Consider the following 23,193-nt stretch of genomic DNA (forward strand, 5'->3'; position numbering starts at 1 on the left):
TATCTCTGCCCATTCCTCCTGAAACTGAATGTGAGCATGTTAAGAATTTGATTTTCTACTTGATTTTGATTTCTTTTGTCTAATTTCTTGCTTGAAATGCTAGATATAATATTACTCTAAGATCTATATAGAAAGGGCTGTATCTAATTTGTACAGCATTTACAGTGCACCATGGCTTCTGATTTTATTGTATGGATATTATAGACTAGAAGGTGGAGGCCTGCTTTCTTACAGCTGTTCTCAGTTAACTCTACCTAATAACCCACCTGGTTCATCCCATTTATGCCTTTAATGCCCAAAAGCTCTTGTTTAGGCTACGTGTTATGACTAGAATTTAGGCAGGGAAGTCTTGTGTGTTAGTGTACCTCTGGTATATATGGGCTATGTTAGGATTTCATATATTTATAAAATCTATTTTGAGTGTATTTTCCTATATTTACTACTGGAGAAAAATGTAACTTGGTTCTCTGCTGACATCTGCCTTAGCAGGCATTTGACATTTGCTCAGTGTGCACACACCATGTACTATACTCCTACACCGCTAGTCTTGGCAGGCTACATTCTCTTCTCCCCCCCTCATCACCTTTCTTCAGACTGTGTTTACATCTCATGTGGCCCTACTTGCCAGAACCTCAATGTCTGCCCCTCACATAAAGATCCAAAGATGCTGGGAAATTCCCTCTGAAAATACAGGCTCACTTAGCCCTCTTTCCCTTTAGAGGGAGAGCATGCAGGCTGAGTAGACACTACTAGATACATGCCTTCTGTGCCAAAGGAGAAATTGAGCCCTGCCCCTCACTCTCCTGCTGCATGTTGTGGGTACCTGCTCTTGCAGCCTTCTCCCTGCCTCATTCAGTTTTGTCCACTGGCCATGAAATGCACCGAAGTGGATTTTCAAAACCATGGTAAAAAAACACAATAGATGAGTTCCAATATTCTGCAGAAGATTTCAGCAAACAATTTACAGGGACCATCAAGAGAGAGAGAATATACCAGGCATGTTATATATACAATATGTCTTTTGAGAAAGCAAGTGTTTAATGACAGAGCAAACAGATTACACAACTGCAAATCAAACTAGAATATGTGTAGACAGATATACAAAAAAAGGATTCATATATTAAGTAATAAATAAAAATAACCCATTGAGGCAGGCCCAAGAATATGAACTGTACAATTTTGGTGTGGACTGTGCATAATTCATTTAAGAAGAGGTCCAATCCAAGATGCTGCTATGCAAAAATATTGGCAAGCCAAAAGGACTGATAAAATGGCAGATCACTCCTTAGCCTGCTCCAGATACAAAATATCTGGGTTCATATGGGTATTGACTCATGCAAAACATCCTACATTAGCCACAGAATGATGTTCAGAAGTACCCATCTGGACTGGGCCCAGGACTGTGTAGTCTGCACAGTGCATCTGGACTGACTGCTGCTGTAGTCTGGACAGGATGAAGCTCTATTCTGTGTCCTTTATTCTGTGACAGATCTCATTTGTGAACTCAGAACATTTGGAATTACCACCCAAATCCTTTGTCAATGTCTGTGGAAGTGAAAAAAAAAAAAGAATTTGCATGAAAATATTTTAAAAGAAACATAATATCCATCTGTAGACCAACTTGAATCATCCAGACTTTGAATTAGGAAAAACTTTAAAATATCTAACCCCTCCAAACCACTTCCCAAGCCTTTGGATTTCAAAATGGTTTCTCTATTATAGAAGTTATTCTGAGGGAGTGTAACCTTTAAATTTTAATCTGCATTCTTGGCTTGCGATCTCCTAAGTCATTCCTGCTCCATTTTCTAATTAAAATGATTTGGCTCTGCTTCTTATTATCCAGATCAACTGTTAGTCCCCAATGGAGTAAGTAAGTAAGCAGTTTAAAGAGCAGGGACAACACAATTTTATCACAACAGTCCACTGCCATGGGGCAGCACAAGGCGATTTCAACTAGAAAACTGAGTAGCATACACCTATGAAGTCAGACTTGCATATATGTATAGACCTAAACACACAACTAGACAGAGCCCAAATGAACCTTCACTGACCACCCCCAACATGTCCTAAATATCTGGTATAGATAGAACACCAAAGTTAGGAGCTCCCCCCCCCCCCCAGACTAGTATCTCAAACCTTTTCCTATGAAAAGTAAGCTAAAAATGGTCCAAGATAGAGGTAGCATAGGATAGGTCATTGGGTTGCTGTCTACAGCTGTGGTTCTGCTTCTAATTTGCTTTATTAGCCTTTTGCTAAAAATATGGAAGAGGGAGAGGAACCTCCTGCACCTAGCTCCAGTACATAGCTATTGATTGTGTTTACCACTTGTCTAAAACCCAAGGTTTCCTTCAGTTCTGGCAAAAGGAAAATCTCGCCTGTTGCAGTCTTGAGTGCAGCCATTGAGAAGAATATGTGCAGGACTGTCTAGGTGGTTCAACTGTCCAACCTGTTTTAGGAATTTGGAGAAGGAGCTGGTATGGCGCCTGTGCAGAAGATAGCAAGGCTTGCAATGTTTCCTGTTGAAAGACCTCAGAAAAGCACTTAGGAGAACCTTTTGTGTGTAAAGAGGTTAAGTATTAACCAGTCTTTGCTACTTCTGTCTGAGCCATGTAAACAAGTAATAGGTCCTGTTCATCAATGCCAGCTATTATGACTCTGGACTTAAGATTGTTCTGTTTCTCAATGTTCTGCATATATTGGATCTTTTAAAGAATTAGAGCCAAACAGAATTCTACTGTTAATTTGACTAACAGTCTACAGAGAATGTTCAAACTGTGTCAACTATGTCAGAACAAAATAAATTAGTACTACACCATAAACTTGAAAATAATGGAAAACATCTAAAATTAAGATCCACTAAAAACATTGTGTAATATATTCAGAATGTATTTTAAAAGTTATTCTTAAGTTGCCTGATGAAGCTATCCTGTCTATCAATAAGTTTTAGGTTTTTTTGACCTATAGATAAAAAGACCAGAGGGAACAGAAAGAACTCACAGACTCCTGGAATCTCTAGCAATGGCACAGAACTGACAGCAATTTCACAGAAGTCTTCAATGAGTCCAATAAAGAGAATTTATTTTCTTTTGGGTCCCTCTTACTAAAATGCAGTAATTTTTTGCTATTAAAGTGTGCAGTTCAGTGTAAAGGCTGTACGGTAACTACTAGGGCTACAGGACAACAAAAACTGCTACCAAAACTTATCGCTTGGTTTTGGCCAATGCCGAAAACAAAAACTAAAGTTTGGTTGTGTGATTGTGAACCAGTGAGGCCCACTGGGGATTATCAGAGTTTGCAGAATGCTCTACTCTCAAAATTCAAACCTACAGCAATCTGGTTTCTTTGAAATTGACATTGGTGTTCATCTGCATTACCTGCCACTTTATTTAACATCTATTTACGTCCCCTGTGTAAATTATTAGGTGTTTTTGGATTACAATACTGAATATATGCTAATGATATATAGTTCTTTTTTTAAGATTGAAAATTCAGTTGCAGATAGTATTAAGGAATTGTGTCTGTATATGAGTGCTACTAACTGCTGGTTAAGAGGAAATCATTTAAAACTGAACATGTCTAAAGCGCAAGTAATGGTGCTAGCTGGTTCTACTATCAGATATATACATGAATCCTTTGTTCTTGATGGGTTTGAAATTAAAAAAACTGCAGAAGATTCCCCCACACTGTATGAGAGAGGTAAAGAAAAATTGTTTGGTGTAATTTTTATGAAACTGAAATTGATTAGGCGCCTAAGGGACTTTTTTTCAGTGGCGAATTTTAGGTTAGTCTTGCAAAAGTATTGTTATGCCATTATTTGATTGCTGTAACAATATTTTCTTTGGAGTGTCTAAAAGAACATTGAGAGCCCTGCAGGTAGCACAGAATGCAGCTGCTTGGATTAAGTATGGTCTGAGTTGTTTTGATCATATTTCTCCAGCATTGATGAAGTTACATTGGCTGCTGATAGAGTTCTGCATTCAGCATAAATAGCGATTGTTGTTAGTGTTTAACAAAGTAGCAACTGACTCTGTTATTTCAGCAGGTTTACATTTGTATCAGCCAGTGAGACCTGCTAGATCTCACTTATTTGATGTACCATCGTTTCAAGTGGTGTGTTTAGCGAAATACATTTTTTATATAATGGGCCCTACTTTATGGGAAAAAATTACCATTATCATTGAGAATGATTAGATCTTTGAATGATTTCAAAAGTATGCTAAAAACATATCTTTTTCAGTGTGCCTTTTCTGATGGTTAAGATACTGAGTGGGAATGAAAATAGTGGTTACCTATTTGAAGAGTTTCGAACAGGAGCCGAGATGTCTATGTGATGATCAGTATGTTTTTAATGTAAAGAATTTGTATGTTGTTTTGTACTAAATAAATATAAATAACTAAAATGGCTGCCATGACCTTTTGTGGCCGTCACATGAGCTTGCCAGTACAGATCACGGCAGCCATTCTGACAGAACAGCCAGCATGGGCAGGATCGACTGGGGATCACACCTGCTCTGACTATACCCCTAGACCGCCAGGGACTGTAAGATAGGCTCAAGGGGGGCACCTACAGGTGGATGAAGGGGGACACGCAACTCCTGTTTGGGGGAGAGGGGGAGGGAGATAAAGCACAAAGCACACATTTTCAGCTTCCACCGAAAACACACAGGTCAGTTTTGGCCAAAACCAAAACTGTGGCCATAGTCTTTCGGTCAAAACCAGAAAGAAAGGATTTTGGGCCAGTTTCAGCACTGTATCTGAAATTCGGTCATTGTCTAGTTGGGGGCCCAGCATGTCCTCTGTAGTTACTGCACTGAAATGTCCTTTATTGTGCATTAATACTGTTTGCAATTAGAGCGGATGCACTTAATGCTTCCTCTTAAGGAGGCGTTTAGTGTATCCGCACTAACCGCAAAGGGAATGCGCATGGTAAATACTGCATGCTAACTACCCACAATCTGCCCAGTTCCTGCCCCATAACAGCATGCAGCTAATGCATGAATTGGAACTTTGGAAGGCTAAGTGCTTTGAAAATATGCCTCACTGTCATGCCACAATGGTGACAGTTACTGCAATTGTGTGTTAACAGTGTATGCTAATTCACACATTAACAGCTTAGTGCACTTCATAAGGGCGCCTTTGTCTTTGCTCTGCATAGAGAGAATTTTTCATCTGCATTTTCATTGTAAGAATGTTCTCTTTTGGGGGATTTCTCAGACTTACTGAAGGCTACACGAAACAAAAGAAAATACATCTTCCATGTGAACGTCTCTTACAAGATATGCTTTCTTTGAGCCCTCCTAGTTACTTTTGATTTTAGGAAACTTGCAGTGCTGCTGTACATTAAGTAAACGGTGCAGCATTCTGATTATGGCTTATATACATATGAAATTGTAATTCTCCCCCTCCCCCCACTTCACCTGCTTCCTTTACTGGCCAATTCTGTGGGGCATTTCTTTCCTTGGACCCCCCCCCCCCCCCCCCCGTTTACTGAATGGGCTTACTGTACTTGAATTATATGAACAATCGTTTTGGAAATTTACAAGATCTTGTGATAATGTATTGCTGAAAACAGACAAAAACCCATTTCACTTCCACAAAGTAAATTAGCAATGCCAAAACATTTCTCAGAACCCTTTCCACCCCTACTCATCTTTCCTAATTTAATTCTTTCTCAGCGTTAAAAACAGGCATGCACTTTTGGCCTAGACGAAAATGTGACTTATTTATCCTCTAAAATGAACACATTTCTATCCTTAGATTTCTACTTTGTGCATATCAGTATCATTATAAGGAGTTAGGCAAGTGATCCCTCTTGCTCCTGCAATAAAACTGGGACCTAATCCACTGTTTCTCCTCCCCTTTACCCTAGTATCACTTTGCAGACTTTGGCAGTATAGCATAGCTGGTCTTTTGGTAGATTATCAATTTTTCATCTAAGCTTCTTAGAATCAACTATAGTGCCCTATCACTCAGCCCATAATCTCAAGGCTACCAGAACACAATACACCATGAGAAAAAAATTTGGCATTCTGCTCATACTTGTCCAGCTTTGATTGTGTCAAAGCAGGCAGTCTCAATCTTCTTGGCATAGTCCTGCAGTTGAAGGTGACGGAGCATCATTACTGCACTCAGAAGAAGGGCAGTAGGGTTTGCCAAGTCCTTCCCAGCAATGTCAGGTGCTGTTCCATGAACCTACGGATGGAATAGTGAAAAGTCATACTAAACATACAGCAGAAAGTACATTAGATAGGTTAACCATAAAAGGGTTCTTACCCGCTAATTTTGTTTGACCAGTCCAGATGCTTGGGCTTGTGCTCTCCTGCCAGCAGATAGAGACTGAAAACTACTGAGCTGTGATATCATCACATAAGAACCCTGTGCAATCCCCTGGTAGGTCAGTATTTATCATAATCAAGCAGAACAAAAGCAATTAAAAAGAAAAAAAAACTGCCTTAAGAACTAATCAACTGCTCAACAGAGAACCACTAATGAAGTATGAAGCACTCCAGACTGAAAATCCAATGGGAATAAAGAACTGGCCAAAATCAAAATCTTTATGCTTCAGGAGATAACATCAGAACTACGGGTGGGTTCTGGACTGCTCTGGAGGGAATCAAGGAAAAGAAAATTAGCAATTTACCCTCTCTTATTGTTTCACTAGACCAGTCCAGACACTTGGGATACCCCAAAACAGTACTTACTAAAGGTGGGACACTGAAATCTCTGCTGCTCATACTTTAGCCCCAAGGGCCACATTACTAAGCTTGAACATCCAATCTACAGTGATAGACAAAAGAATTCATAGATTTCCAGGATTCTGTTTTGCAAATTTTATGAGGAGGAACTAAGGAGTGATCTGCCCAAGTAGCAGATTGACCCTTGTAGAATGAGCTCTCAAAACGTTCGGAAAAGATAACTACAGAGGATATAAGCAAAAGCAATAACTTTAACCCACTGAGCAATTGTCTCTCTTTTATGGACTTCATTGAAAAAAATAAAAAAATTTAACTGATTTCTTTATTACCTCTGTACTCTTCAGGTACTTCAACATGCATCCCATATCCTATTTGTGCAAGGCACCTGCACTATTCATTTTTAAGATCCTGAAAAACAGGTAGAGAGTAGGATTTAAATGGAGAGATGACACCACATTGGGGAAGGAAGGAATGATGGAACCGGTCCAAGCACAATCTTTTCTTTGCTAATGACCAAAAAAAAAGTTCTTTACAGGACAAGGCTTATAATTAAGAAATTCACCTGGCCAAAGTAATAGCTATAAGAAAAACTGTTTGAAGGGCGATTATCTTTAAGGATTGCAGAATCCAGAGATTCAAAAGGAGAATGAACTAAAGTAAGACAAGACCAAGTTTAAATCCCTGGGGGGGGGGGGGGGGGGGGGGATCAATGGATGACATGGCGGACTAATTTAACCGTGCATAAAAAGCCAAGCTTTTTCTCTTCACTAGGCCTATAAAACAAGACAAAACAGCTAGTTGAGGCTAACACCAGCCCATTGTCCAAACCATCTTGCAAGAAATCCAATATATCTGGAACAGAGGAATGCAGAAGAAAAACCCAATACCACCAATTCTCAAAAATCCTCCAAACCCTTATTTATGCTAGAGATAAGCTACCTTGTTACATTCTAGAAAAAGGTCTATTACCTTCCTTGAATAGTCTTCTTTAACTTTTCCCTCCAAAGAGCCAAGCTGTTAAGACAACAGACATGGGCAAGTTGATTGTGGGTCTTGAACCAACAGACACTCCCTGCTCACCAGAGATAGAATCCTCTATTTTCAAATGCTTCGGGCTCCTATACCAGGGTCTTCTTGGCCAATCCACAGCGATCAATACTAGACCCCAAATTTTCTCCATCCTTTGAAAGACTGCCTAGCAGTGGCCAAGGCAGAAATAAATACAAAAGACCCAACCATGGTCATGGCTAAATCAAGGCATCTATCCCTTTTGACTTCCATTCCTTTCTCTGACTGAAAAGGACTGAACCTTTGTAACTCTGGCCTGTTGTCATTAGAGCCATGATTAGAAAAATCCAATAGTGTACCACTTTCAAGAAAGCATCCTCCACCAGACTCCATTCTCTTGGATTCTTCCACAGAATTCCTACTGAGGTAATCCAATTGGATATTTTGGATCCTGGCCACATGCACCACCAGATGTCTTCTAGATTCTGTTCTGCCTAATCCATCAACACCTGCATCTCTTCTGCCACTTGCAGACATCTTATTTCTCCTTGTTTGTTGACAGAGGGGCATAATCGAACGTCGCCGGAGATCTATTTTGGTGGCGGCACAACAGCTGGCCCGAACCGTATTTTCGAAAAAGATGGCCGGCCATCTTTTTTTTTCGATAATACGGTTTAGCCCGGCCAAATGCCAGAGTTCGCCGAGTTTGAGATCGCCAGTTTTGTTTTTCAGCGATAATGGAAAAAACTGCCGGCCATCTCAAACCCGGCGAAATCCAAGGCATTTGGTCATGGGAGGAGCCAGCATTTGTAGTGCACTGGTCCCCCTGACATGCCAGGACACCAACCGGGCACCCTAGGGGGCACTTCTAAAAATGTTTAAAAAATACACAAATAGCTCCCAGGTGCCTAGCTCCCTTACCTTGGGTGCTGAGCTCCCCAAATCCACTCCCCACAACTCTACACCATTACCATAGCCCTTATGGGTGAAGGGGGGCACCTACATGTGGGTACAGTGGGTTTTGGAGGGCTCAACACTTAGCACCACATGTGTAACAGGTGGGGGGGGGGGGGGGGGGGGGGGGGGGGGGAGATGGACCTGGGTCTGCCTGCCTGAAGTGCACTGCAACCATTAAAAACTGCTCCAGGGACTTGCATACTGCTGTCAGGGAGCTGGGTATGACATTTGAGGCTGGCATACAGGCTGGCAAAAAAGTGTTTTATTTTAATTTTTTTAGTGTGGGAGGGGGTTGGTGACCACTGGGGGAGTATGGGGAGGTCATCCCCCATTCCCTCCGGTGGTCATCTGGTCAATTGAGGCACCTTTTTGAGGCTTGGTCGTGAAAATTAAAGGACCAAGTGAACCCAGTGAAATACTGATGAACACCGCTTTTTTTTCCATTATCCGCAAAAGCCAGCCATCTGGTAGCCATGCCCTGCCTTCGCTACGCCGCCGACACGCCCCCTTGAACTTTCGCCGGCTCGGCAACGGGAAAGCAGCAATGGTGTCAAAACTGCTGCTTTCGATTATACCGATTTCGCTGCTTTTGCGAGATTGCCGGCCATCTCCCAATTTATGTCGGAAGATGGCCGGTGATCACTTTCGAAAATAAGCCTGATAGGCTACTGCTGTTACATTGGAGAGAATCCTTTCCGCTTTGTTTTGAAGAATAAAGAGCAGAGGAGCAACCTAATGGTTAGAATAATGGTTAGAATAGTGGGCTGAGAACAAGGAGAACATTGCTTTTGACTCGTAACCACTTGTAACCACTCGCCTCCACCTACCCTCCTCTCTTCCTTCCCGTTCACATTAATTGATTTGCTTACTTTATTTATTTTTTTGTCTATTAGATTGTAAGCTGTTTGAGCAGGGACTGTCTTTCTTCTATGTTTGTGCAGCGCTGCGTACGCCTTGTAGCGCTATAGAAATGCTAAATAGTAGTAGTAGAACCAGGTTCAAATCCCATTGCAACTCTTTGTGATCTTGGGAAGTCCCTTAATCCTCTACTCCCTCAGGTACAAACTTGGATTGTGAGGCCTCCAGAAACAAAATTACCTACAGTACCTGACTGTATACCCACTTTTTGGACTTGCAGGCACTATGCAAGAAGTTATTTTTAAAAACTCCAGGAGAGCTAAGTGGATTGCCTATACTTCCAGACAGTTAAATCGACCAGTGAGCTTCCACCAAGGACCACCGACCTTGTGCCCAGTTCTCAAGATAATTTGCCCCAAACCTGACAAAGCTGCATCTGACATCACAGGAATCGAATTTGGGGTTTCCAGACTCTTTCCTTTGGAAAGATTATAGTGCATAGCCACCAGTTAAGACTCTCTGACCTCCAGTGCTAGCGGTAAATCAAGAAGAATTCTCGACTCTGTGGAGATCGAGAAAGGAGAGCGTTCTGTAAAGGTCTAGTCTGCTCTGCAGCTATCGATCCCAATACTTGAAGGTAGTGCCAAACAGTGGTGTTCCTTGGTCGGCTGCCACCAGGGGTGGATCGTCGCTGTGCACCCCCCACCGGTGCATTCTTCCTACCTGCTGGGGGTGCAGGGAGCAGCCGCGCGACTGTCGGCTCTGCTGGCTCCCTCTGCCCCGGAACAGGAAGTAAGAGCAGAGGGAGAAGGAACCAGCAGAACCGACAGCCACGCGGCTGCTCCCTGCACCCCTCCTGCAGCGTGCACCTGGGCTGGACTGCCCCGCCCTCTGTACGCCATGGTTCAAAGATCAAGGTGGTTTCTGATTTGAGACTGTAGCTTTTAATTTTCTCAGGAGTCCCTACTTTTGTCAAAAGCTTTCTGAAAATCCAGATACACTACTTCAACCAGCTCACTTTCATCCACATGTTTATTTACGCCTTCAAAGAAATGAAGCAAATTGGTGAGGCAAGACTTCCCTTCGCTGAATCCATGCTGACTCTGTCCCATTAAACCATGTTTGTCAATGTGTTCTGTAATTTTACTCTTTATAATAGTTTCCACCATTTTCCCCAGCACTGAAGTCAGGCTTACCGGTCTCTAATTTCCCGGATCACCACGGAACCTTTTTTAAAAATCGCCATTACATTGGCCACCCTCCAATTTTAATGACAGGATACACATCACTACAACAGATCAGCAATTTCATGTTTGAGTTCTTTCAGTACCCTGGGGTATTTGCTATCCAGTCCAGGAGATTTATCACTCTAACTTGTCAATTTGGCTCAGTACGTCTTCCAGGTTCACCAAAATTTCTTTCAGTTCCTTGACATCATCACCCTTGAACACCATTTCCAGTTCTTTCGTAAAGACACAAGCTAAGAATCCATTCAATCTCTCCGCTATTACCTTGTCCTCTCTGAGTGCCTCTTTTGCTCCTTCATGATCTAATGGTCCCACGGATTCCCTCACAGGCTTTCTGCTTCTGATGTACCTGAAAAAAGTGTTACTATGAGTTTTTACCTCCACGGAAAGTTTATCTTCATATTCACTTTTAGCCTTATTAGTGCTTTGCATCTAGTTTGACACTCCTTATGTTGTTTATTTTCTTCATTCGGATCCTTCTTCCATTCTTTGCTCTTTTGGCTCTAATAGCCTCTTTCACTTCACTTTTTAACCATGCTGGCAGTGGTTTGCGTTTCTTTCCACCTTTGTAAATACGTGGAATACATCTGGCCTGGGTATTTTTAAACAACATCCACACCTGATTTAAAATCCTAACCTTTGCGGCTGACCCTTTCAGCTTCTTTTTAACCATTTTCCTCATTTTGTCACAGTCACCCTTTCCAAAATTGAATGCTTTCTTTAGATTTCTTTAGTGACTTCACTTCAGATATCAGATTTAATTTGATCATGTTATGATCACCGCTTCCCAACTGATCCAACACGTTACCTCTTGTACCATACCCTGCATTCCACTAAGGACTAGCTCTAAAATAGCTCCCCTTCTTGTCGGTTCTTGGACCAGTTGCTCCATGAAGCAGTCATTTATTACATCTAAGAATTTTACCTCCCTAGCGCTCCCTGATGTGGCATTTATCCAGTCAATTTTGGGGTAATTGAAATCACCCATTATTATAATGTTGCTAATTTGCCAGTTTTCCTAATTTCTGTAAACATTTGTTCATCTATTTGTTTATTCTGTCCTCGCGGACAATAGTACAGACCTACCAGTATACTCTTTTCCTTCACACATGGAATTTCTATCCACAAGGATTCCACGCTGCTATCTGTTTCATGTAGAATACTTATTTTGTTTGACTCAATTTCCTCTTTAACATATAGCACAACCCCCCCCCCCTCCAATCTGATCCACTATCATTGAGATATAATTTGTACCCTGATAACTGTCCCACTGATTGTCCTCCTTCCACCAGGTCTCTGAGATGTCCATTATATCTACCTCTTGATTTAGTGCTATATACTCCAACTCTCCCATCTTATTTTTTAGGCTTCTAGCATTTGTATATAGACACATCAAATTTGTCTTTTTTCCTAGCATCTACAAGTTTGAAGTTGATGAGGATTATTTGCATCCTTTACTCTGTTCTTCCATTAAACACTCCTGGCTTTCTTCCACTATTATTGAAACCTCTCTAGTGGGATTCCCTAAATGTCCTGTTTCAATAGTATCCTTCGAGGATACTCCACACCGAACCATGTGCTCCTGGATGACTGTCTCATGAGACTAAACATAAACCTCCCTGCGGGAATTTCACGGCTAAAAATTCACTACAAAATGTTCATAAGAAAAAGAAGAAAATCTTTAGAAAAAATAATCTTAAAAAAAACCCCTCAAAGACCCAGGAAACAATGAACTGCCATTTTGAAGCCACTTGACTCGCTGCAGGGTTGAAATGTCTGGTGAGTTTTAGGATGGATTTTATGAAAGATTTTCCATGTTAGCTTTTTTGAAATAAATTTTTCGTTTTCTTAATGCCGCTGGTCCCCTGAATCAGCTTGGGAAAGGCAAAACAAGGTGTCCTTGTTGGACCCCCCCCCCCCCCCCCAACACCCAAAATGAGCGGGAGTACTGTGGTTTGATGAAAGGCTCCTTTTGCTCCAGTATTACCTTCCTGACAGCACTGGATTCTCACCAAGTGCTATTCCTACCATACACTTTTGATAAAATTGAGAAGATACAGAGGTGTTTTGGAAAATTTAAAATTGGTGAACATTGCATGGCGTTAAAGAAGTGAAATGTTTTCAAGACACCATTTGTATTATTAAGTTTTTTCTGGACCTATGATGGCTAATAGTATGAAATCAAGTCTATACTGATTCTCATGTTAAGCTGAAGCCATTTTTCTCCATTACTGTTGTATGTGGAGATAATCTAGACATATTAAGGTGATTTTTCTATTAAATTTACTTATCTCATGATCACACGCCATCCCCAGAATATAATTATGTCAAATTAGTTTGTAACACAAGATTCCACACCTCTCTCGATAAAAATATTTTGCTAACTGAACTTAATTTTCACACAGAACTACTTTATAACAAAGTTTTATGTTGGCTACAGAAGTTCATTTACTTTATACAGAAAATGTTTCAGGTACATGATATGCTACCTCCTTATAAACATTTTCGGGCCATAGTTAATGTACATAACATGACGCAACTGCCTTCCTCAGTCTAAGACATATTTAAAATTTAAAAAAAGGATGGTAGGTGTTCTAGGGCTCCTCATGCTGCTTTCTCTGAAAGAGGAAGAGGCCCCAATCACTAAGAAATGAAAATACACAAACGCATCTGTGAAGAAACAGTCAGGATCTTTTACTAAAGCTTAGCTCGAGTTATTTGCAGCAGGGCCCATAGGAATAAAATGGGCCCTGCTGCAGATAACTCGAGCTAAGTTTTAGTAAAATACCTTCAGTGTGTTTTAAGCCTATAAAACGTAATGGATATGTTCCTGTCTTAATTATGTCTGAAATGTATTTCTCCTATTTGGCCAGCAGGTGGTGGCGCTTCTTTGCTGTAAAGCTGTTACAAGGAACTGAATGTTCTTTTTCTTTAACACAAGCAGGAAGCAAGCAGCAGTATACTTTTAAAACTTGTTGACTGGGCTCTGACTGACCTGGAGTTTGAAAAATAACCCAGCAGTTGCTGGTGGCTGTTGATTCAGTCTTAGCTTAGGAGGAGAGAGAGAGAGAGAGAGAGAGAGAGAGAAAGAGAGAGAGAGAGAGAGACAGATCTCTTTGCTAAGGCTCTGTGGACAAATATATGTCCTGATCTCCTCAGGTACTGTTTAGACCGTATACAAATGTTTAGTTAATGTTATAATTGATCCATATTTCAGTTACCTGTTATTGTTTGCTATTTGAACTATTTTGTTCCACTGTTTGGTTTTTAAAAGACAATAAACAATATTTAGTTTATTGCCTCTCTGTCTGGACTGATAAATAATCCTGGTGATTTGTGTGTTGGGTCTGTGAGTGCTTTCTGGGAACTGTGGGACCACTGAGAGTGTGGATCCAGTAATCTAGAAATCACTGGGGATAATTTGAGAACGGGAAACTTACCCAGACATGGTTGGGAACCAGTCTTTGGAAGAAGGGTACTAATGTAGAGCAGAAGCGGCAAGTGCAGGCGGACCTGAGCTGTGCTGGGGAAAGACCCTCTAAGTGGCTGCGGGGTAACCCCAGGCAGGTGGCTAAGCGTTTCGTGACAGCATCTCATTGGAATTTGGAAGACATATAGCATCATGGCAACCACGGTAAAATTAGTTCTTACCTGATAATTTTCTTTCCATTAGTCCCGACAGATCAATCCAGGGACTGGTGGGTTATGTCCCTCTGCCAGCAGGTGGAGACAGAGAGAACTTCCGAGGTTCACTATATGTGGTCATGTGTAGCCACTCAAACCTCAGTATTGTCGATACCAAAGCTACGTGGATCTTCCCCACTTAAATCGTATTCCTTGACTTCAGAAATACTCCTACTACCCTGCAACCGCAAACTCATGCAGCTCACAGCAAGTAAAGAGATTCACTCCAACCTTCGTTAAACCATAACAAATAACCTATAACTGTAAAAACGAACAAGAAAACACAACAAAATGAAATGAGCAGTAAATATCAGGGTGGGCCTCTGGACTGATCTGTCGGGACTAAAGGAAAGAAAATTATCAGGCAAGAACTAATTTTACCTTCCACAGAGTCACACAGATCAATCCAGAGACTGGTGGGATGTACCTAAGCAGTGTTTAAATAGGGCGGGATCCAGAGACTCCAGTTTGCAGCACCGAAGCCCCAAATGCGGCGTCAGACTGTGCTGCCATGTCCACTCGATATTGTTTTGAAAAGGTATGCACACTACCCCGGCTAAAACGAAGCCCTTTAACTGTGAGCACAAATGAGCAACTTAAAAAAAAAATCCTTTTTTTTTGTCAGACTCATGTAGGCTGCCAAGGGATTCCGCAGGGGGGGGGGGGGGGGGAAGGAAGGGACCTGGCCCCACCAGGGAAACCCTCAACTGCCTAAGGGACGCTCAACTTGGCCCGAGGGAACAGGTGAGGAGCCCCAATCCAGAGCTGCAGAGCTATGTACCTTCCACCTGCTAGATAGAGAGAATACTGAGGTTTGAGTGGCTACACATGACCACATATAGTGAACCTCGGAAGTTCTCTCTATCTCCACCTGCTGGCAGAGGGACATAGCCCACCAGGTCTCTGGATTGATCTGTGGGACGCTATAGAATTACATTTCAGAGCATAAAGTGCAGAATGGGGTAAGCCAATGGTGCCATGGCCCCACCATCCGCAGCTAGCTAGCATAGGAATACAGCCAGGTTGTTTTGACCCTCCAACCAAAATGGTGTTCTGTTGCACTTGCTCAGTCTTCCAATTATTATACATTAATTCAATTAAGTGCACACAAGGATTAAGTGCCATAACCAAAGTTGTTAACACATGAATGCAAGAAGTGAAAACTAAGGCAAAGAGCACAATCTAACCTACACAGAAAATGATCCAGAGGACGGACATAAACATTCAAGAACTGCAAAAAGAAAACTTACAGATTCAAAGATCGCAACTCCATGTGCTCCAATGTTCCCACTCGGTGTTACTCCTAATCCTCCAATCAAACCTGCACACAAATCACTGCAAGAAAAATTGTACCACAAGAATAAAGAGACAGAAATATCAGCACAGCCACTTATGACAGAGACCACTGACGATTCAAGGCAGGGCATACTCTGCAGTGAGGAATCTGACTATAGAGATGCATTTCAGGAAAGCAGTAAAATCTGCATTTAACTGATGTTACATTACGGAACACCGTAAGCTGAGAAAGCGTTCCTGAACATAGCAGCACCAAATGCCAATATAAAGACATTTGTATACAATATAGAAAGTGACTGGTTATGGAGATCAACATTAGAATTTTACTGATATTTTACAAACCACTTGTTCACATACTTATAACAAAGATAAAAGAAGCATGTCGTATATGATGATCTTAAGCAACAATACGATGGATAGTCATTAAACAAGGTGAATTTTCACTGTTTGGATAGTATACCTAAATTTGACTTATTTATTGACCCTTCCTTGTGAAATACCCACAATATATAATAAATCTGTAATGTAGACCTTGACAAATCTTCCTTGTCTCCCCCGTCCCCAGCTGTGTTTCAGCTCTTTACTAAGGCTGTTTTCCTATTGTGCCTATAAGTGATAAAAAGTTTATCAAATTCAATGTGCCATGGTACACCTATCCATGTTCCCTCTCTCAATTCACCTACCCTGTTTTCACTCGGTCTCTCTCAATCCTTTTGTCCCCATCACCTCCCTATCTCTCAACTTTCAATCCAGCCAGACATCCCTCCCCCCTCCCAGCAACCCAGAATTCCCCCCAAGTTAGCTAATTCTAGTCACCCCAGCCACCCTTTCCCCTCAAGGTATTGGATATTATCACTGAGGATGAAATTAGGATTCTCCTTTAGTCCTATCAGACCAGTCCAAGACATGTGGGGTTCTGGCCATCACTACTACTACTACTACTATTTAGCATTTCTATAGCGCTACAAGGCATATGCAGCGCTGCACAAACATAGAAGAAAGACAGTCCCTGCTCAAAGAGCTTACAATCTAATAGACAAAAAATAAATAAAGTAAGCAAATCAAATCAATTAATGTGGACGGGAAGGAAGAGAGGAGGGTAGGTGGAGGCGAGTGGTTACAAGTGGTTATGAGTCAACCAGCAGATGGGAGACAGAGAACGAAGACTTGTGTGACCTGCCCTATTTAAGCACCATGCAGCTACAGATATTAAGTATTTCTCTGTCTCCAACAGATGGTGATGGTTAGCTGTACAGATTTTAGACTGGTGTTTGGAATGGTCTCTTGGGCCAGTTGAAGAACTGGTACCCAATGAAGCAAAAGGGGAGGGGGTCCCTGGAAATGTAATTGGGAAAGCTCCTCTTAAATAAAGAAACTGAACTTTTCCCATTTGAAGCTAGGCTATACCCAAAGGAGTCTGGGCTTCCTTCTCTCACCCTGCTCTCCTTGCTTTTCCTCTTTGGAAGGGAGGAGGGGAATTTGTAAGCAGCTTGGGCACTTACTTCCAAAAACATGGTTATTCTGCAAATTTTCCTAAAGTATTGTGTTCCTCTAGGGAACTGCTTTACGTTTTTATAATATTGTTTTTTTGTTTTTTTTTTTTACTGTAAGCTGCTCTGATCTAGTTATGGCTCTCAGGGATAAACCAGGCAGAAATCACTCACCCCTTCAGTGCTGTTACATTTATTACTGGGGTGCATCAGGAGGTTGCCCCTCTTGCCTAAGTTTTCTATTTTTATGGCCACAAACCCTCAGTTCATAAACTGGTCTGGTATGGATAACAAGGCACATCTTATCTTTAATCAGCACTGTGTGGCTCTATGAGTTTGAGCACCACTGTGTGTGAATTCCTACACTGATCTCATGGTCTCATGAGACCAGTGCAGCAGGTGGGTCAGGCATCACATGGTTCAAACTGACTGCCACATAATGCTGGCCAAAAGAAACCGTTTTGTGGTGAGGAAATTGAATGCAAGGGTCAAATTTCTAGTCATCATGGCAACTTGGGTTTGTCAAACTCCGTTGTAACATTGTACATGTGGTGGTGTCCTAGTTTATAGCATACTTTGTTGGAAGTGAAAACAAATGCAGTTTACAGTTGTAACACAAATGTTCCTTACACTGTTCTATATTTGGACATGTTATATGAGTGATGTAAACCTTCACTATCCATTCTCTCAGATACAAACTTAGGACCTTAATTACTGAAACACAATAAAATAATTTTAAAAGGGGTAGCCGTGTTACCCTAACAAAAATTGATAGAGGCAGATGTCACCTTATAGACTAACCAAGTATGAGCTTTCATGGACCAAAGACCATTATCATATTCATGAAGTAAAGTGAAGTTCAGGACATAGTACATAAAAGAAAGATGCACGGAGTAGGGAGAGGGATACAAAGTAGGGCTGTACTGAATATTCGTATTTGGCCAAACAGAGATTTAAATTCAAATATAAATAATCTGGGGCTCTACTGTGCTAAATCTTACTGAAATAAACACCTGATCTCTCATTTCACATTGCATCTTTTATTATTTGTTAAGTCAAAGCTCAATGGGCCGATGATCCAATTCCCTGCACTGTTCCAAACAGCGCTGTAAAAATTAGTGCTGGAACAGCACAGGGGAAATAAACCCCCAATGATCAAAATTAAAGGCACGCAAATTTATGCATGCTATTAGTTTTGATCAAAGGGGGCTTCTGCGGGAGGATTGTGCCTGGGCATGCACTCAGACACAATCCTCCCGTAGAAGAGGTTTGACAGGTCTGGGATTTTCTCTTGGGCCTGTCAACCTCCCCCCCCCCCCCCCCCCCACAAATATCACCAGTGGACCCCAGGCCCCTCAAGCCTGACCTGACCCCCCCCCAAAGGCTAACCATTATGGGCTAGTGGGGGAGGGGGAGTGGGGAGTCTACACAACTCAACCCTCTCCCCAGTACCTCAAACGCTGGAGGAGGGACCAGCACTCCCTCCTCCTCAGGGCACCACCTCAAAATGGCAGCGCCCAGCCCTGCCCACCCTGGGATGTACTGGGTGGGGCTTGGCTTCATAAGTGTTGCCATACTGGGACAGACTGAAGGTACATTAAGCCCAGTATCGTTTCCAAGAGTGGTCAATCCAGGTTACAAGTACCTGGCAAGATCCCAACACAGTACAATACATTTTATGTAACTTATCCCAGAAATAAGCAGAAATAAGCAGTGGATTTTCCTCAAGTCCACCTTAATAATGGCTTATGTACTTTTCTTTCAGGAAATTATCCAAACCTTTGTTAAAACCTGCTAAGCTAACTGTTTTTACTACATTCTGTGGCAACCAATTCCAGAGTTTAAAATTACACGCTGAATGAAGAAATATTTTCTCCGATTCATTTTAAGTTTACTACTTTGTAGCTTCATTACGTGCTCCCAGTTCTAGTATTTTTAGAAACTGTAAACAAGCGATTCACTCCACTCATTTTATATACCTCTATCATATCTCCCCTCAGCTGTTTTTTTCTCCAAGCTGAAAAGCCCTAGCCGTTCAGCCTTTCCTCATAGTCGTCCCATCTCCTTTATCATTTTCATCACCCTTCTCTGTACCTTTCTAATTCCACTATATCTTTTTTGAGATTCAGTGACCAGAATTGCACACAGCATTTCAAAGTATGGTCATACCATGGAGAGGAACAAAGGCATAACATCCTCGTTTTTTGTTTTCCATTCCTTTCCTAATATCATCTTTAGCACCTGTGCTTTTCAATATTTCATGCCCCACTTATTCTTTTGATACAGTCCCACAACTGCAGCCCGTATGTTTATGCTGATATAACCAGTGTACCTGAATGCAACTCAATTTGAGCTACTACTGAAAAGGTTGTGAGCAAAATTCAAGTAAATAAAATATTCACATTTTATTTTCAGTTAATCCTGCCTCCTCAGATTTGATGTTTGGAGCACTTCCTGAATTCCATTGCAGACTGCCTTCAATTACACCAGTTAGTTCTTAATATAGGTCATTGTTTACCTGTAACTCTCTCTCAAACCTCATCACCAAAGATTAGAGATTCACCAGGAGTCACTCTAGACCAGTGGTTCTCAATCCAGTTTTCCGGACACATTCAGGTTTTCAGGATACCCACAATACATATGCATGAGATAAATTTGCATGCATCTTATGCATATTCATTGTGGATACCCTGAAAGCCCGACTGGCTGCAAGTGTCCCAAGGACTAGGTTGAGAACCCTTGCTCTAGACTCAGCCCTGACAAAGCCACAAAGTGTAGTAAAATCATTATTTTTTTCATTCTACAAAGAATTTGTAGTCATTTCAAAGCTAGGCTACTGTAATTCTATCTACAATGGCCTTCCAGACAGATTTCAAATTATTCAAAACCCTGCTAATTTGACCATGTGACCCCCTCCTCCCCTAATCACCCACCATTGTATCAAGCACAAGACCTTACTCCTGGTTCATCGTTCTCTTCATATGGATTGCCACATGATCCCTTAGATCTGCACATCTACCTTTTCTTGTTTGAACCTCTCCACTGAAGATTTGCTTAAAAATTACTCAGAATGTGGCATTTTCTTACCTGGTGCCTGCTCTATCAAACTCCATGCCCCCTATACAAACACTTCTTCACTTTAAAATGGCCCTGTTGTTCAGGAATCAAATCTCTTGAGTCTCTTTTGTTGAACAAAAGTATGAAAGATTTGTTGAATAAAAGTATGAAAAATGCGGAGTGGAAGGCTCCATGATTACAACAAGCTGTTTTAACACTAACCCTCCTGAGGCATGAGAAATTTGACGGACATTAAACATTAGCCAAAGGCAGGCTCCAAAAAGTCTGTGGGCTAAAAGGTAGGGGGTAATAGAAAGCAGATGTTCTGCACATGATTAACAGTTTGTGGTATTCAGAGACTTGCACAGGAATGTTGTATGAGAGAATTAGTCAGAGGCCCGGTATAAAACTAGAGGGGAACAAAGAAATAAGTAAGCATTTTGAATTTCTCTTTGTCTGTCTATAGCATTGCTTTAAGCACTCTGATTTCTCTCTCTGCTGTACATTGCTTTGTTTTTAATCATTCATTCTGACTTATATATTGCTTATCAAGAAATGCTTCCTGAATATGATTGATATTCAGTTCATAAACTACTTTTTATATTAAATATTAAATCGTCTAGTCTTTTCTTCAAAGTGGCGAGCCAGCCAGGAGTAGGCCGCAAACGGAAAAGAGAAGGCGAGACGAAGAACAAATTAAGTGTGTGTTGTTAATGAAGTTTTTTTACAGGATTTTGAGAGAGCAAGCGTTGTTAAGCCTAATTTCTGTGCTCCACTGATGTGGGGATTGATCAAACTGCTGAACTGGACATATAGGCTACGACTCCTGGGCTTGCTAAAGAGAAATAAGAAGACGCGTGAGTAAGCTTACATTGTGGACTTAGGTATATTTGTTTAGTTTTATAGTTTTCTGTTTTGTATATTTTCTTGGTTTAGGTGCAGTAGTATATTTTTGTAGGTTGTGGCTCTATAGGAGAAATTGTAATAGTCAGAATAAAATGAAAGGGAAAGGGGCAGATAAGAAAGAACAGCCTCCTGTATATACTATGTATTTAGATTTAGATAGTTCAAAAAAATGCTCCCCTTTGCAGCATGTCATAGAATTATTCCCATTAGAAAAAAAACAGATTGAAAAAATACATGAGAAATGGTATGATGCAAAAGATTCTTTTTTGAGCTGGTCTCAGTATGGATCGTTTGAAAAAATACAGCAAGAGCGGGAAAAGCAACCTTTTGTTCAGCCTGAAGGTTGAGGAATGTCATCTGTTTTTGATTTCTCGGTGTCTGGCTGTTGCTAAGCTAGGTTAGACAGGTCAGGAAAAACTGAAATTTTTTTTTGTTCCTTTTAAAAGATTGTTTTAGATTAGATTTAAATAAGTTTGATTTTGTCTTATAAGGTGATCTCTGTTTATTTTAAAATATGTGTTATTCTGTTTCTAGTTCTCTATGTGGAATGTCTTTGCAATTTAACTTTGTTTGACTCTTTTTTAAGTGAGATTCCTGCAGTGTTAAGAGATCATCTGGCTTAAATTAGTCACAGTCCTAGCTAGTTCTGTGTGTAGGGCTAATAGGGGAAAGAGGTGATTTAAAATCTTTAATAACATCTGAACAATATGATTTGTCAGCAATTTGGTCACTATGCCTCAGAATGTTATCAGAATGCAGGAATGCCCCAAGTACAAATGCAGACGCAGCAAGGATTGATGCCACAAGTAATAGGGATGCCTGTGAGTGCCCCGCAGACTGCAATACAGCAGCCAGCGACGCAATCACAGGGACCAGGGGCTGCAGTACAGAGACAGGGTACTGTAAATGCTTTTCCAACTTGGCAGAATACTCCAGACCAATGCTATTGACTGGAAGCAGACCAGTGTCAGGAGGAGGGAATGATTTTCAGATTAGACACAAGGGAACCCTTTATTACATTGACAATTGGCAAATATGGAACTCCTGTGAGATTTTTGATAGATACAGGGGCGAGTACCTCTGTGTTGTGTGCAAAACCACTGGGAGTTAAGCTTTCAAATCAGTATAGAACAACAGTGGGATTTACGGGGATAGAACAAAGAAAAAGGCTAACGGAACCGACTCTGGTGCGCTTGGAATGCCAACCGCACGGTTCAAGGGAGGCTGTGGTACCCTTTTTAGTGGCACCTGATTGCCCAGTAAATTTGTGTGGTAGAGACTTATTGTCTCAATTAGGATTGTGTTTAGATTTTGGAAATAAAGAAATACCAAGTTTGCTCACTATGGTCCAACAGTTGAATAATGAAATAAAGTAAGGGTTATGGAAGAATTACCACAACATATTTGGAGTACAAGTGATTCACCATATGGACTAGCTGTAAATGCAAAACCCCATAAGATAGAATTAATAGAAGGGGCAAAGGGGCCGAAGCAAGACCCTTACCCCATACGACCTAAATTAGTATCCAAACCCTGGAGCACATTGATAAATTATTGAAATGTGGTATTATTGAACCTTCAGTATCCCCGTATAATACCCCATTGTTTCCTGTCCCGAAAGGGGAAAACAATGTAAGGATAGTACATGATTTAAGAGAGCTAAATGAGGTTACAAAAAATCAATTTCCGATTTGTGCAAATCCTGCTACACTTTTGCACACTCAGAATATATATGCATATAACACTGTTATTGACTTGTCTAATGCATTCTTTTCAATACCTCTTCATCCAGAGTCTAGGGATTTGACGTCATTTATAGTACAGAATGAGGCATACAGGTGGACTAGGATGCCTCAAGGCTTTACTGATAGTCCATCGGTATTCTCAAAACAACTGATGATGGATTTAAAGGATTTCAGGAGTCAATTGCCTGACACGGTGTCATTGTTTGTCTATGTAGATGATATTCTACTGTCTGCTGAGACTGAAGCAGAA

The 23,193-nt window shown here is 41.1% G+C and overlaps 1 protein-coding gene across 1 annotated transcript in view; it reads right to left on the reverse strand.

Moving 5' to 3' along the window:
- Positions 1-1,017: 1,017 nt before the first annotated feature.
- IDH3A (isocitrate dehydrogenase (NAD(+)) 3 catalytic subunit alpha) overlaps positions 1,018-23,193 on the reverse strand; it is a 64,611-nt gene continuing 42,435 nt past the window's right edge. The window contains exons 9-11 of the mRNA XM_030188128.1: positions 15,700-15,784; positions 6,040-6,192; positions 1,018-1,545 (exon numbers count right to left, since the gene is read on the reverse strand). Coding sequence (XP_030043988.1) covers positions 1,462-1,545; positions 6,040-6,192; positions 15,700-15,784 — 322 coding nt within the window. The 3' untranslated portion in view covers positions 1,018-1,461. The remainder of the gene's footprint in view (positions 1,546-6,039; positions 6,193-15,699; positions 15,785-23,193) is intronic.

The sequence above is a fragment of the Microcaecilia unicolor genome, chromosome 1 (assembly GCF_901765095.1).
Source record: "Microcaecilia unicolor chromosome 1, aMicUni1.1, whole genome shotgun sequence".
NCBI lineage: Eukaryota > Metazoa > Chordata > Amphibia > Gymnophiona > Siphonopidae > Microcaecilia > Microcaecilia unicolor.